Source organism: Danio aesculapii, chromosome 3, assembly GCF_903798145.1.
Source record: "Danio aesculapii chromosome 3, fDanAes4.1, whole genome shotgun sequence".
NCBI lineage: Eukaryota > Metazoa > Chordata > Actinopteri > Cypriniformes > Danionidae > Danio > Danio aesculapii.
In genome coordinates, this window is record NC_079437.1 from 21,254,673 (window position 1) to 21,270,675 (window position 16,003).

The 16,003-nt window shown below is 34.0% G+C and overlaps 1 protein-coding gene across 3 annotated transcripts in view; it reads left to right on the forward strand.

Moving 5' to 3' along the window:
• The window catches only part of arhgap27l (Rho GTPase activating protein 27, like), a 45,325-nt gene extending 30,349 nt beyond the window's left edge, over positions 1–14,976 (forward strand). For 2 of the 3 annotated variants that reach the window (XM_056453363.1, XM_056453362.1), the window contains 17 exons: positions 448–909; positions 2,335–2,547; positions 3,728–3,808; positions 4,378–4,488; positions 4,830–4,916; positions 6,399–6,461; positions 7,259–7,323; positions 7,808–7,895; positions 8,628–8,729; positions 9,058–9,156; positions 9,271–9,358; positions 9,964–10,086; positions 11,378–11,476; positions 11,558–11,635; positions 12,351–12,485; positions 12,761–12,866; positions 13,646–14,976. In XM_056453363.1, coding sequence (XP_056309338.1) covers positions 448–909; positions 2,335–2,547; positions 3,728–3,808; positions 4,378–4,488; positions 4,830–4,916; positions 6,399–6,461; positions 7,259–7,323; positions 7,808–7,895; positions 8,628–8,729; positions 9,058–9,156; positions 9,271–9,358; positions 9,964–10,086; positions 11,378–11,476; positions 11,558–11,635; positions 12,351–12,485; positions 12,761–12,866; positions 13,646–13,820 — 2,175 coding nt within the window. In that variant the 3' untranslated portion in view covers positions 13,821–14,976. The remainder of the gene's footprint in view (positions 1–447; positions 910–2,334; positions 2,548–3,727; positions 3,809–4,377; positions 4,489–4,829; positions 4,917–6,398; positions 6,462–7,258; positions 7,324–7,807; positions 7,896–8,627; positions 8,730–9,057; positions 9,157–9,270; positions 9,359–9,963; positions 10,087–11,377; positions 11,477–11,557; positions 11,636–12,350; positions 12,486–12,760; positions 12,867–13,645) is intronic. The other variant, XM_056453364.1, reaches the window with a different exon arrangement.
• Positions 14,977–16,003: the final 1,027 nt, after the last annotated feature.

Here is a 16,003-nt window from a genome sequence, read left to right on the forward strand (position 1 = left end):
TTTCTATATCATGCAGCCGTATAATTAGTAGTTAGTATTAAGGTAGTAGTTTGGTTTTAGGGATTAGAATTAGGGATGTAGAATAAGATCATACTTTATAAGTACTAATAAACAGCCAATATCTTAATAATAGGCAGGTAATAAGCCAGTAGATAATAATGGGTATTGGTACTTGAAATGTTGCCAAATTATTAATCGAAATTTGTTTTTAATTGATTATGCATTTATTTACATTTATGGAAACTATATTTTCAGTTTTCGTTTATCTAAAGTTTAGTTAAATTGATCTAATTATACTTTTAGTTTTCATTTAACTCCAATAGACTTGGCTATTTAATATCATTATAATGTTGTTGTTTTTTTCTTTAGACAGTATATATCATAATCGATGTCATTATTGCTGTCTTTAGCCTTGTTAAAACACCCAATGTTCTTCTCTCCCATCAGACGGAGAATGATCCCACCACAGCACTGTATGCAAACGTTGCAGACATAAAGAAGAACATTCCTCGCTCTTCAAACTCTTCCGTCTCCACCTGCTCCTCTCCTGGCATCACCCTCAGTCCCGCCCCAGATTCCATCTCTCCGCCCAGCTCGGCCGAATGGCGGGTTCACACTGACCACGACAGCGGTAAGGAGTTCTACTACCACCCGGCCACAGGACAGAGCAGCTGGTCTGACCCCCGCAGCCCACAGCCGGGAGCAGGAATGGAGTCTGTGACAGCCCCCGTTCCTGCGTCCAGCCCGCCCTCGGTACACTCCGACTGGGAGCAGCTTTTGGATGAGGCCACTGGGAGACATTATTATTATAATCCTGCCTCCAATGAAACTTCTTGGACTGCCCCGGAGCTATCGGCACCTCCTTCCTCCAAGCAGGGGCCACACAGTGACAAGGACAGAGAGGGGCCGGTAAGACTCTGTCTGCACTGATGAAATCTTTTGGGCCATTAGGATTGTTTTAAAAAGAAATTCATACTATTACTTTCGTATCTGTCTGTCTTGTCTATCCTTTTGTTTGTCTGTGTTTTGTTTTATATATAGTTCTATATTATATCCATCCATCCATCCATCCATCCATCCATCCATCCATCCATCCATCCATCCATCCATCCACCCATCCATCCATCCATCCATCCATCCATCCATCCATCCATCCATCCATCCATCCATCCATCCATCCATCCATCCATCCATCCATCCATCCATCCATCTATCTATCTATCTATCCGTCTGTCGCATTCCATCCATCCATCCATCCATCCATCCATCCATCCATCCATCAACTGTTTTAATCTATCTATCTATCTATCTATCTATCTATCTATCTATCTATCTATCTATCTATCTATCTATCTATCTATCTATCTATCTATCTATCTATCTATCACAACTGTTTTAATATATCTATATCTATCTATCTGTCTATCTGTCTATCTGTCTATCTATCTATCTATCTATCTATCTATCTATCTATCTATCTATCTATCTATCTATCTATCTATCTATCTATCTATCTATCTATCTATCTATCTATCTATCTATCTATCTATCACAACTGTTTTAATCTATCTATCTATCTATCTATCTATCTATCTATCTATCTGTCTGTCTGTCTGTCTGTCTGTCTGTCTGTCTGTCTGTCTTTCTGTCTGTCTGTCTATCTATCTATCTATCTATCTATCTATCTATCACAACTGTTTTAATCTATCTATCTATCTATCTATCTATCTATCTATCTATCTATCTATCTATCTATCTATCTATCTATCTATCTGTCTGTCTGTCTGTCTGTCTGTCTGTCTGTCTGTCTGTCTGTCTGTCTGTCTGTCTGTCTGTCTATCTATCACAACTGTTTTTATCTATCTATCTATCTATCTATCTATCTATCTATCTATCTATCTATCTATCTATCTATCTATCTATCTATCTATCTATCTATCTATCTATCTATCTATCTATCTATCTATTAACTGTTTCTATATATCTATCTATCTATCTATCTATCTATCTATCTATCTGTCTGTCTGTCTGTCTGTCTGTCTGTCTGTCTGTCTGTCTGTCTGTCTGTCTGTCTGTCTGTCTGTCTGTATCTGTCTATCTATGTCTATCTGACAGTCTTATCTATCTTTCTGTTACTGTGTTTTGTTCTATATATCGATCTATATTATATACATCCGTTTATCTGTCCATCCATTCATCATCCATCCATCCATCCATCCATCCATCCATCTCGTTCTATTGTTTTGTTTATTGTTCTGTCTATCCATCTATCTGTTTGTGTAATCTATATCTCCTAATTTTTTTTTTTTGCTATTTCATTCTTTGTATTCTCAGCCTCCTCTGCCAGAAGAGGACTACCCAAAGAATCAACATGAGGAATCTCATATTTCATTTCAGCTCCCTAAGGATTTCCAGTTGCCTCAAATCAAGCGCGCTGTCATCCCTAGGGCTGTTATGGACACAAATAAAGATGTCCCCACGGGCTGGACTCAGTCTGTAGGGACTGATGGGAAATCTGTCTTCACAAGTGAACTCACAACTGAACAGGTAATGAAGGTTCACCAGAAATCAGTCACCTATAAGACTACTATCGAATTAAGGACAATTATCATCCACTACTAAACACACTTAATGAAATAGTTCACCCAAAAATAAAACATCTGTCACCATTTTTTTATTTATTCTCAACTTGTCACAAACATTTTAGGTTTTATTATTTCTGTAAAACACACACAAAAAAATATTTTTGTTGGAAACCATAGCCAGCCATTTATTTCAAAGCTATGGACATACTTTACTATGGTCATCAATGTCTGTCCATTTTCAGCATTTTTCGAAATATCTGCTTTTGTGTTCAACAGAAAACAGAAACTCAAAGGTTGAGAAAAACAACCTTTTAATTAAAATTTTTATGTGAACTAACCCACTAACCCTTTAAAAATATTTTGGGAGGTCTGATACCATAATCCTTTTTTAGCACTATACTTAAAGTACTTATAGGGATAGGTGACCTAAAAATGAACATTTGCTGTTAATTTATTTTTCAATTAAAAAAATAACATTTACGTACATTTAAAAAAAAATCTGTCAACATTTGTTTATTCTCAACTTGTCACAAACATTTTCGATATGACTTTTTCTGTTGAACACACAAAAAAAGAATGTTGAAAACCATAGCCAGCCATTGATTTCAGTAGTATTTTCTCCCTACTATTGAGGTCAATTTCTGTCAGTCTGTCAACATTTTTCGAAATATCTGCTTTTGGGCTCAACAGAAAACAGTTTGAACTAACCCTTTAGAAATTTTTTTGGGGGGTCTGATACCATAATCCCATATTTAACACTTTAAGTAAAGTACTGAAAGGGATAGTTGACCCCAAAATGAAAATTTTCTGTTCATTATTATTTTTTAATTATTATTGAATACTCGTTTAAGTCATAAATAACATATACATACATTAAAAATAATAATAATAAATAACGAGTTAGTGACCCCTTGTGGTACATTAATGATACTGCATGAGCAAATGGTAGAAAAAAAGTCCAAGTCATGGAGGACATTTTAATTTAAACTGAGATTAATACTAATTGTTTGATATTGACAATATAGACCAATCTATTTAATTAACATACATGCTAAAAGAATGTATTCTTCATAAATATATGTTTATTGATATCTTTGTTTCACTAACTGACTGACTTAAATATTTTTCTCTTCCAATCACAGTGGATCCAGTCTAAAGATGACAAAGGGAAGTTGTATTACTACTCAAAAGACGGCTCTAAATGCCAGTGGACCCTTCCAGAGGTTTGTGTATGATTTTCTTTGGATATTTAATTATATAATTAATTATATAATAATAATAATTATTATTATTAATTATATGCATTTCAGTATTTTTTCATGTTTTTATATGTATATACTTTTATTTATATATAAAATTTAAAATATATATATTTTTTTTATTGGTCTTTTGTAAGACTACATATTTTATTATATTTTTTAGCTAACCCTTTAGAATAATGGCTCATTAATCAATGTTAGTTAATGTATTTACTAACATTAACTATGAATAATCTTATAGAGGATCAACATTTACTAATGCATTATTAAAATCCAAAGTTGTGCTTGTTAACTATAGGTAATGCACAGTGAGTTAACATGAACTAACGCTATTAAATAAAACAGCTATTAAATAAAAAATAACGCTATTGAATGTAAATAGCATTAACAAAGTTGAATAAATACCATAATACATGTATTACTAATTATTTGTTCATGTTAGTAAATATATTAAGTAACGGACCATTATTTTAGTGTTACCATTTTTTAAAATGCATGTCTCACCCTGAACCCTTATTGACTTTACTGTAAAGGCTTCAGCTCCACCCGGTCAGCCGATGAATGGAAATGGAGTAGAACAAGATGGTCCACCTGTTTTAAACAATTGGAGATACACCCAGTTCAACATATCTCAGGAGGACCTGGTAAGTGTCCATTTTATTATTTAAAGTTTAGGAACGACACATTTTTTGACTCTTTTCATCCCTTTTACATGACACAATGAGGACATTAGATACAGCTGCACTCAAACCACACGTTTCTTCAGCAAACTGAGTGATTGATGCCCACAAATTGTCTCTCTCTCTCTTTCTGTCTCTATCTCTCTCATGTGAGACATTTCTTTCTCTGCTATTTTCTGTTGCTGACATCACTTTGACCACAAAGGGAAGGAAGGAAACATCTGGCACCTGATCTGACACACCACATCCCCTTTTCCACCAGCTAATATTCATTTATTTTTCTTTCTATTCATTTCCTCCTGCAGAAATTTTCCCCCTCGCACAGGCGGATCGCCTCTGACAATGCCAGTGATGCATCCAGCTCAGGGAATTCACCAGAATCACAGCACTATGTACGTAACATGACCTCAGCTATTTCCAGCTTTCATTGGAGCTTGTAACTCATGCCATCTTGTTCATCAGAACTCATTCACATGTAACAGTCTCATTATTAATTTAATCATCATTTTGCTCTAATCCAAAAATTAAAATTCTTTCATCATTTACTCTCCCTACTTATCCAATCTGTTTTGAGTTTTCTTATTTTGTTGCATGAAAAAAGAAGATACTTTGAAGAATGTTGGAAACCGATAGCCATTGACTTTCATAGTATCTTTTTGTTCATGGCTACCAGTTTTCAATATTCTTCAAAATATCTCCTTTCATGTTCAACAGAAAAACAAAACTAAAGATTTGGAACCACTTAAGGCTGAGTAAATGGTGAATAAATCTTAATTTTTGGTTGAACTATCTCTTTAAACTGATTACAGTTGTTTCAGATCATATTATGCATAAAAAGGTGCTTTTAAAGGGATAGTTTACAAAAAATAAGAAGTCTGTCATCATTTACTCCACTTGTTCCAAATCTGTCTGAAATTCTTTCTTTTGTTGAACCAAAAAAGAGAGAACATATTTTTAGTCCATAGTCTTTCTTTTTATTTACTATGGAAGTAAATGGCTAACAATCCCCAGCATTTTTCGAAATATCTTCTTTTGCGTCCAACAGAAAAAAGAAACTCATAGCAGTTTGGAACAACCTAAAGTGATTAAATTGTCACTTTTGGGTGAATTATCCCTTTGCCAGCTTTTTATACTATCTTTAAAAGGGATAGTTCACCTAAAAATAAGAAGTCTTTCATCATTTACTCTCTCTCCGCTTGTTCCAAACCTGTCTGACATTCTTTCTTTTGTTGAACCAAAAAAAGAGAAAATATTTAAAGTCCATTGTATATTTTTCCCTGCTATGGATTTAATGGCAATCCCCATCATTTTTCAAAATATCTTCTTTTGTGTTGAACAGAAAAAAGAAACTCATAGTGGTTTGGAACAAACTGAATTGAGTAAACTGTCACTTTTGGGTGAATTATCCCTTTGTCGGGTTTTTATAAGGTGCTTATTAAGTATTTTATATTTAATAAATTTGGTAAACATTTATTTTTGGTTGAACTATCCCTTTAAACTGATTATAGTTGTTAAAGATTATATTTATATATCATTTATATATAAGGTGCTTCTAAAGGGATAGTTCACTTAAAAAAAGAAGTCTGTCATCATTTACTCTCTCTCCGCTTGTTCCAAACCTGTCAGATTCTTTCTTTTGTTGAACCAAAAAATAGAGAAAATATTTAAAGTCCATAGTATAGTTAATGTCATACATAGATGTTAATGTCAATCCCCAGCATTTTTCGAAATATCTCCTTTTGCGTTCAACAGAAAAAAGAAACTCATAGTGGTTTGGAACAACCTGAAGTGAGTAAATTGCCACTTTTGGGTGAACTGTCCTTTTGTCAGATTTTTATAAAGTGCGAACCCAAGGTTTTGTTTCCTTTCTCAAGGATAAAAAGTTCAGACGGCGGAGGAACCTGTCAAGTTACAGCAGCGATTCACATTCTCATCATGTGCGTTCTCAGCTGGTTTATTGGTTATATAGTTGCCTGCATTGGGGGTCCAAACTAACATGTCATTCATTAGACAAAAACTAACATCATTGCTTTTTTCATCACTGTCTGAAAGTAGTTTGGCTTGGAAATGTTTGTCTTTCACCAGCAGTGGCTGTGGATAATGTTGTTTTGTGGCTCGCCGTTCCGTCGTTGCTGCTTTAATATCATACTAACAGATTTCTTAACAACTTGCATCATCCAAACTAACAAATGATATTAGTAACTATATTATAAGTATATACAGCACTGTGCAAAAGTCTTAAGCCACTAGTATTTTCACCATAAAAAAGGTTTAAAGTTGGTTATTTCTATATTTTTAAGTAGCATGTCAGGTTGAAATATTAATAACAATTTCCAAACATTATTTTTGTCAGGTTTTTTGAAGCATCTTAGAGATGTTGATAAAGTTCTTCTGGATTGAGTTTGTCTTAGTTTGTTCTGTTTCTTCATGTCATTCCAGATATGTTGATCAAATCAGATCTCTGTGTGGAGCACTGTTGTCAGACTTCTTGTGCAGACAATAATCTCACTGTGATGACAAAAATAATGTTTAGAAATGTAAATTGATATTTCAAACTAACATGCGACAGAAAAATATAGAAATAACTGATTTTAAACTTATTTTTTAATAAAAGCACTATGTATATGATTTTTAATTGTAGTTGGTCTGTGTGTGTGCGTGTGTGTGTGTGTGTTTGTGTGTTAAATAAATCTGACCTGTCTAACAGAAATAACCTTTCTTTTGCGTTCATTAGTCATCACTGGAGAAGGCAGGGATTCTCAACAAGACCAAAGTGGCTGAGAATGGAAAAAGGCTGAGGTGGGGCCTTAAATTATCAGCGTTTATCTGTGGTTTAACAGCACAGTCACTCTTCAACTAAGCGTGAATAGGAAAAAGTGTGCAAACCAGTCATCTGTGCAGTCATTTTGGTTTATCAAAGAGATTCCCAGGCAGTCTTGTCAACGGATATTCTTTTGATTCTAATGTTTACTTTAAGTACGCCATAAGAAATTAAATATTTTAAGAATTTGACAACACATCTGCATTCTTGCAGTTCTTGAAATTTAAGAAAATAAACAAAAAATTCTATATTTTAATGATTTAATTGTTGTTATTTGCAGTTCACATATCCATATGATTGGAAAACGTCTTTAGTGCCTACAGTATGGTTTGCACCTTTAGCTGCTAAGAGTTTGCATTCAGAGTCTCTTTCATGTATTAATCTCTTTTATGATTAAACAGAATTTGATCCTAAAGAATTATTAATTATTTAGTAACTCTACTCTGAATTCTGTAATTTTAGGAAAAACTGGGCACATTCCTGGACTGTTCTCCATGACGGCATGCTCACTTTCCACAAAGACCCCAAATTTGCACCTGCTGGGTTGTCTGTAAGTTTATCTAATTGAGATGTTTGATTGAGCATTAATATAACAATTATTGGCCGGTGTTACTTCATAATATCATATAACTTGACATTAATATTGTATATACTATATACTGGTTTATATTTAATTCTACCATATCTTGTTGGTTTTATCATTTAATTTTGAGTCAAAGACAAATTTTGAAAATGCAGGTGATCAGAGCCAACTTTGCAAACATGACTTGGTCAAAACAATTCTCAGTGATAAGTTTTTGTTATTACTTTGTCAAAACATGTAGTATCTCTGTGGCCTGATTGTCATAACCACAAGTCGTGAAACTCTTGCCTTGTTTCTGTTGTGATGAATGTGGACTTGTTTTAGAATAAATACATTACCAACTGAATAAACAATACTAGAAAGCATCACTTCATAAATCTTAAAAGATCTTATAAATAAGTTTTGTGTACTAAATTTTTCGTGAACTATATCAGTACTGTTAGTATGTTGTGATGCCTAAATTCACTTGAATCGTGTAAACAAGTGATTTTATTTTTAGCATTTTATGTTTGATATCATATCATGAATTTGATCTCAAAAATGTATTGGTTACCTGTACAAAACAGATGCAGAAAAGTCACTTATACTAGCCCCTGTCTTGAGCCTAAAGCTGTGTTAGAAAGCTTTGATTTTGTGGATTAAGTGTGTTAAAGAGAACAGATTAAAAATGATCTGTCTGCTATTGGTTGACTTTTGCAGAGCAAGACCAATCAGATTGTCCCTGAGTACACTGTAGAACTGAAAGGGGCGACTTTATCATGGGCGTCTAAAGAAAAGTCAAGCAAGAAGAATGTTCTAGAGGTGAGAACTGTGCCTTTCCTATATATATATATATATATATAAATAAACAAAGAACCGGCATCCTGTATAGTAGAATAGTAGAATTGCTTTTCCAGGAATGAATATGTTTCTTTAATTGTGATTGGTGGTCTTTATGTTGACAATAAAACACAAAAGCTGCTGAACTCTTGCTCTGTTAACAACATGTTGCAGTTTTTAGAAATAATAAATATAATAAAACGTAGGTTAATGTATTAACTATTTTCGTGAGTTTAGCCATCAAGAGATTTTCTTGTAAGCGTATAATTGTAATGTTAAAGCCTGTAATGCTGTGCATGTCACTGAGCAGCTCAAGACACGTCACGGCTCTGAGTATCTGATACAGTACGACACAGACAGCATCATTCAAGACTGGCAAAAGATCATTTTGGACACCATCAAACTGCTGGTGAGTGGCGCCCCTGCTGGCCACATACAGTACAGCACAAATATTAAGTTGCCAAAATGTTTTCAGTTCTTTCATAAAACAACATTAAAAATATCTTGTGATCACCTTTGACAGCATGAACACGGCCATAACTCAGAGGACGAAGCGGAAGACATCCCTGAAAAATCTCCATTGCCTGCAGATAAAGAGAAGAAACCTGAAGGTGAGTAACGGAATCATGTGCACATAAACGTGTAGAATATTTATCAACAACTATATATTTATTATACTATATACTATTAACAATAGCTGTAAGTATTTTTTTTCTAGTTATATTAGCTATATATAGTATACTATATGCTAACAATTAGCAATAGTTTTTTTTCTTGCTTTATTAACTAAAGTCAAAGTCTCTTTAACGCAAGTCATTTTACTCAGCGGCCATCTTTGAAACGCCTCCCGGGCAGTATGCTCGGGCATTCTGAAACTACTTGCCAAGTTTATGATTGAATTTCATATTTGGAATCACCAATAAAATTAAACAACAGCTGTCTCTTTAGTTTCAATTCTAAACATTCGAATCACACAAAATTTGCAGAACCTCACGCATGGTCCTAGCCCCTCTCCCAGAGAGTCATCAGTGTATAGGGATCACTGATCAGCTCCTGTTCTAGAAGGCGGAGCTAAATTCGCCATATTGACCATTACACTTTTTCCCATTCAAAACTATTCGAGAGACATGTCATGTTTTATGTCTTTGCTAAAGTATACTATATGCTAACTATTAATAATAATTGTAAGTATTTTTTCTTGTTATTTTTTTTATAGCTGCAAGGCTGACTTCTACAAGTAGCATAGACACAGACCAGGGCCGTGTTCGCACCAAACTACGCAAGTTCCTCCAGAGGCGGCCCACCCTGCAGTCCGTCAAAGAAAAAGGCTACATTAAAGGTTACTAGAGCATTCATGTTGGACCACATTTACTAGACATGACAAATGAGTTTAAGGGCACCATATCTTGTGTCAGTGGGAGTGAAATGCTTAACAGATTATCTACTGACAATTTAATTCACACTTTTAAGAAAATAGACGCAGGAGTTAATTTTTTTAATGATTGATGTAATATATACCTGTAACTGTGGTAAAAAATAACTATTAATTAGTTGTGTTGAGTACTTTTAATAGACATTTTTAAGCATTTTATCAGAAACTAGTGACGGAAATGTTACATTTTGGGGGAAAATCCCTTGAAATACAAAAATAAAAGATCTCTCGAGGTAGTTTTTGACAGAATAACAGTAGATGGAATTGCATTTACCGAATAAATTCTGACATAGTGAACATTTAACTCAGTCATTATTACTAATTGCAGTCTTGTCTCCATTATGCATGTCACCCTTTTTGAGATACATGCTGTGATTTTTGATGCTTGTTGTGTCTAAAGTGATCCAGATGTTCAAAATATTTAGTGTACAATGTGTTTTTAAAACCTGATTAAAGGGATGTAGAAACATGGAGCGACTATCAGGGTTATTTCTGCAATATCATGGAATTTTAAAGGGTCTATTCCAGACATTGAAATTGTGAGTCATGGAATGTTGGGTACTTTTGTTTGTCGCTTTTAATTTTAGTTTTCTGTAAAATAAAGTGTAATCTTTTTTATACCATATCAGGTTTTATTTATCACTTTGATTTTTTTGTTGTTATTGTTAGGTTATTTTTAAGTGCCATTTGATTTAAGTGCCTGCTAAGTCAAATGCAGTCACAAACCAGTATCTGTTAACTCAGGCAATTTCAAGAGATTTTGTCTACAAAATGGCCACTGGGTTTTAGACTTGGTGCTATGTTTATTTTAATTTCTGTTCAAAATCTGAGGTGGATGACCCAAATTTAAATTAATGAAACATTTTATGCAAAGCAAAACATTTTCTTGTTTTTTTTTTTTTGTTTGTTTGTTCATTGTACGCCACAAAAATAGTAGTTTTTTAATCATTGAAAAGTCAGGTAATTTGACCTTTGGCTAAGAACAGAAACCCTGTATTGTAATATGTTGAATTTATTGCACATCACCGTAATAACAGATTAAATTCACCAATAAGATCAGTGAATCAATCTACAACTCTGGTAAATCATCATCAGAAAGTAACATCTCTTTAGTGTTGTTAGTTAAGACAGGGAAATTTCAGTATAGTGTAGTGTCACAAACATGATACTCATTGTTACCATTTCTCTGTCTTTACAGAGAATGTGTTCGGATGTCACCTAGACACCCTCTGTCATCGAGAAAACACAACCGTGCCCAAGTTTGTGGAAAAATGCATCCGTTCAGTTGAGAAAAGAGGTAAGCGTTCATTTTCCTGTGTGAATACATGTTTATCGGTTTAAAATAAAGGTCATCTAAATGTCTATTTGCTCGCCTCAGGTCTGAAAATAGATGGAATCTACAGAGTGAGTGGAAACCTTGCTGTCATCCAGAAGCTGCGATATAAAGCTGACCATGGTAAACACAATCTAGATAAAAAGATCACTACAAGTTACAGTAAGAACAGAGTTATTATAGTGAATGTAAATATTTTTTTGGGAATAAACAGTTACTATTGCAGTAGTTAGCACTGTCGCCTCACAGCAAGAAAGTCACTGGTTCCAATCTTGGCTGGGTCAGTTGGCATTTCTCTGTGGAGTTTGCATGTTTTCCCCGTGTTGGTGTGGGTTTCCTCCGGGTGCCCAAGTTTCTTCCATAGTCCAAAGACATGCGATATAAGTGAATTGAATTAACTAAATTGGCCGTAGTGTATGTGTGTGAATGCAAGAGTGTATGGGTGTTTCCCAGTACTGGCTTGCGGCTGAAAAGGCATCTACTGCGTATAACATATGCTTGATAAGTTGGCGGTTCGTACCGCTGTGGCGACCCCTGATAAATAAAGGGACTAAACTGAAGGAAAATGAATGAATGAATGAATGAATGAATGACTGAAAGAGTTTTGTATTTTAATCAAACTCCAAGCTCAGGGGGCTTACAATACATGCTTGGCATACATGCTTGGCAACAGTTGGACAGTCGACAGTTGGGACTGGAGTGAGCCAATAAAACTACAGGATAGGTTTGGAAGGAGGGGAGTTTCAAATGTGGATGCTCTGCAATGTTAAGTGAAATATTGAAAGGGAACTACTGTTTTATTGACAATAAAATACTGTATATTTCTTTCTTTGTGTAGAGGAGGATCTGGATCTGGAGGATGGCCAGTGGGAGGAGATCCATGTGATCACTGGAGCTTTGAAGCTTTTCCTACGTGAACTTCCTGAGCCCCTATTCCCTTACAGCTTTTTTGATAAGTTCATTGCTGCTATTCGTAAGTCTGTTTCATTTTAGAGAAGCCCATTTTAACAAATTGATTGCTTTTTGTCTTAACTTTTGACACTTTATTTAATTGTTAGATATTAAAAATAGTTATTTTGACATGAAACTGGCCATTTATCAAGATGATTTATGATTCCTTTTGACTATATTTGATTGTTGTAAGAACTGAAGGGATTCCATTAAAAAGTGATATACTAGCATTAATTTCCAGCACAAAAACTTAATTCATGTATCTATATTGACTCAAAAGTTGTATTTGTTTTCTAGAAATTAGTGACTACAGCCAGAAAGTATCATACATTCGAGATCTGGTGAGAAATCTGCCTCTGCCCAACCACGACACCATGGAGGTTCTCTTCAGACATCTCCGCAAGTATGAGACTGATGTTATCATTCATATTTTCATATCAACAGTGGTCGACTCATTTAAGAAAAGCTGCAGAAGCACCAAATGCATCTTTATTGAAATGCATGTAGTAATGCTAATGAGTTATGTGTAATAAAATGACGCAGTATAAAAGTGTTGAACACATGAAGAAAGGGAGGTGTAAAAGGCAGTGAAAGCCCAGACAGCAGCTAAAATCTCTCAGTAGTTCTTCAGTGTGCCCTACATCATAGTAAATGAATATTCGCTGCTTCATCTACATTAGCAGGATGATGAAGATGAAACCAGAGTGGACACTTCAGCAAGACAATGTACAAAACACAGCCAAGGAAACTCTTGAATGCTTCTAGAGAAAGAAAATCAAGCTGAAGAATGGCCCAGCCAATCTCCTGACGTGAATTCAATTGAAAATACAAACTAAAGATCAGATTTGATAGACGAGACCCACAGAACTATCAAGATTTTTACACTCTGTTAAAGTCTGTGAAAAAAAAAAATCACACCAGAGCTATTCATTAATTCTCTGAATGAGAGGCGTCTTTAAGCTGCCATTACCAAAAAAACTTTTATATAAAGTATTAAATACATTTCAGTAGTTCAGTACATTCTCCTTGGGTCATTCCTATGATATTCCAATATATTTATACTTTGTATGGCTATTGTAATATTCAATTTATTTATGACCAAAAATAAATTACTGTGATAAATATTTATGCTAAATAATTCATCTATTAAAAGAACTGACCAAGTGACCATTTGTCCCATAGGGTGATTGAGCATGGTGAGATGAACCGCATGTCTGTTCAAAGCACGGCCATTGTGTTTGGTCCAACACTGCTGAGGCCACAGGAGGAGTCCAACATCACCATGCACATGGTCTTCCAGAACCAGATTGTGGAGCTCGTACTCAACGAGTTCAATGAGCTTTTCCAGACCAAATGAAATCTCCCTAAGGAAGCAAAGAGAATGCATTGATCAATGCCTTCATTCCCATTATCCCTGAACAAAACGACTGCCTTCTGACTGGATATTGACTGCACAGATCAAATAGTAAGTGCCTTGTGAAACATCAGAAGGATCTGCACCTCAAAACTCTTGTTCCTGAATGCCGTCTGTTTTATTTTGGTACTGCCAAAAAGCTCAAAGGATCATCAGCTGATACGATCAAATGGATTTTAAAAAGAAAATCTAATTTATCAAGGTTTTATGTTTGGGATGAGACAGCAGTGGTGTTCTCAGTTAGACATTACTACACTTAAAATGGGTATTAGGCAAGCAGAGCACATGTGTGTATATGTTACTGAATAATATACGGTATATTATTGCTACTCATCCAAAACTGTTCCTGTGGAACAACAAGAGAGTTTTTAGTTAGCTAAACAAACATTTAATTTTATTTTTTTCTGTGAGATTTCTGTGCAGTTTTTGAATTAACAAATTAACGCAAGGTATGGACATTTGCCTCATTTATTATTTTTTTTCTCTGGAGAAAAAAAAAGTAACTTCAGCTTTAAAGTGCTCAATAATCACTAACGTGGAAGAAGCACTGGCTTGTCAACTTATCTGTGGATGAAAAAAGGGGGGAAAGAGTTTTATTAATAATAACCTGTATGACTAACTTTCTTCCACTGTCTGTAATTCTTAAAGCTCAAACATTGTCTAAAAAACAAATGCTGACAGTACAATGTATTGAAGTGAAAAATGGATATAATGAACATTATGCAGCAAAGTGAAATGTGGATTTGAATTGTGTTAAATACAAACTGTGGATGTAGAATAAAGCTGTACATATTTTAAATAGGTTGTTTATATAAAAATAATTGGCAGTTTTACCACAGAAACATGTTCTGTAAATAAAACGGATAGCATATTTAATTGTATGCAATTATGTGCATAGTTTTTACACTGGTAATTACTGAATATATATAGGAAATGGATCAACATGTTTTTGACATTATAAAAGTGCATATTTTTTGAAAATATGATAATACATGTGTATTTTTTAGTTTTAAACAGTGAACAGATATATTATCATTTTATTATAGATCAACGCAATGTGAGAAGTTATGAATAAATGATGGTGCCTTCTTTTTCACTTTTTTTAGCTTCTGCCTGTTTTGTTTTTCCAGTTTACTAATGACCAGTTTACCAATTTAAACAAGATATATATATATATATACATACATACATACATACATACATACATACATACATACATACATACATATGTGTGTGTGTGTGTGTATACACATATGTGTGTGTATAAATGTATGTGTATATATATATATATATATATATATATATATATATATATATATATATATATATATATATATATATATATCTATATGAAGCCATGATCTGTCTGTGTTCATGTAAACAGTATCATTACATAAACTTCATTTAGTCAGTAACTTAGGCAGTAATGCAAAGTCATAAAAAATAAGTGAATAAACAGCCTAAATGAAAAGAACAAGATCAGTCACCAGGTCTAGTGTCCCGCTATGGGATTAAAATGCTCCCTCCGTTATTTTCCTGTGATGAAACGTTCCCTCATACTTTAACTCATAGCGACATCTTCTGGTTATTCGCAGCGAGTCATCTGACATTGGAGCAAATATTCAGTAATCCAAAAAAGTGGCAGAATATTATTAATTAATATAGTTGCGCAATTCGATGAACAGTTTTAATCATCTGTAGCTACAGAAAACATGTAAATACGACTGATGTGATGCACTGAAAACATTTTATTTTCAAATCTAAATGTATCATAAAAATAAATTCAAATGAAAGATTAAATATTTTACAGATGATTTTACAATAAAAGAAACTACATAAAATGGATTTTTAGAAAACGGTAGAGCTATGTTAAGAAGAGATTATCGGTAATCAAAGAGTAGCAGCAAACCCGTAGCATAAACCCGAAATAATAATAATAATTATAATTATTATAATAAAGTTCAACAACAACAGCACGTTGAAGCTGCATGCTCGGATACCCAACTGCACGCTCAGAACCGTTTTCTCAGATAGTGCCACATATTTTTCTCTACTATAAAATATTACGCTATGATTGAATACATTATTATATAAAATATTAAACATACTAGATTAGGATTCGGTTG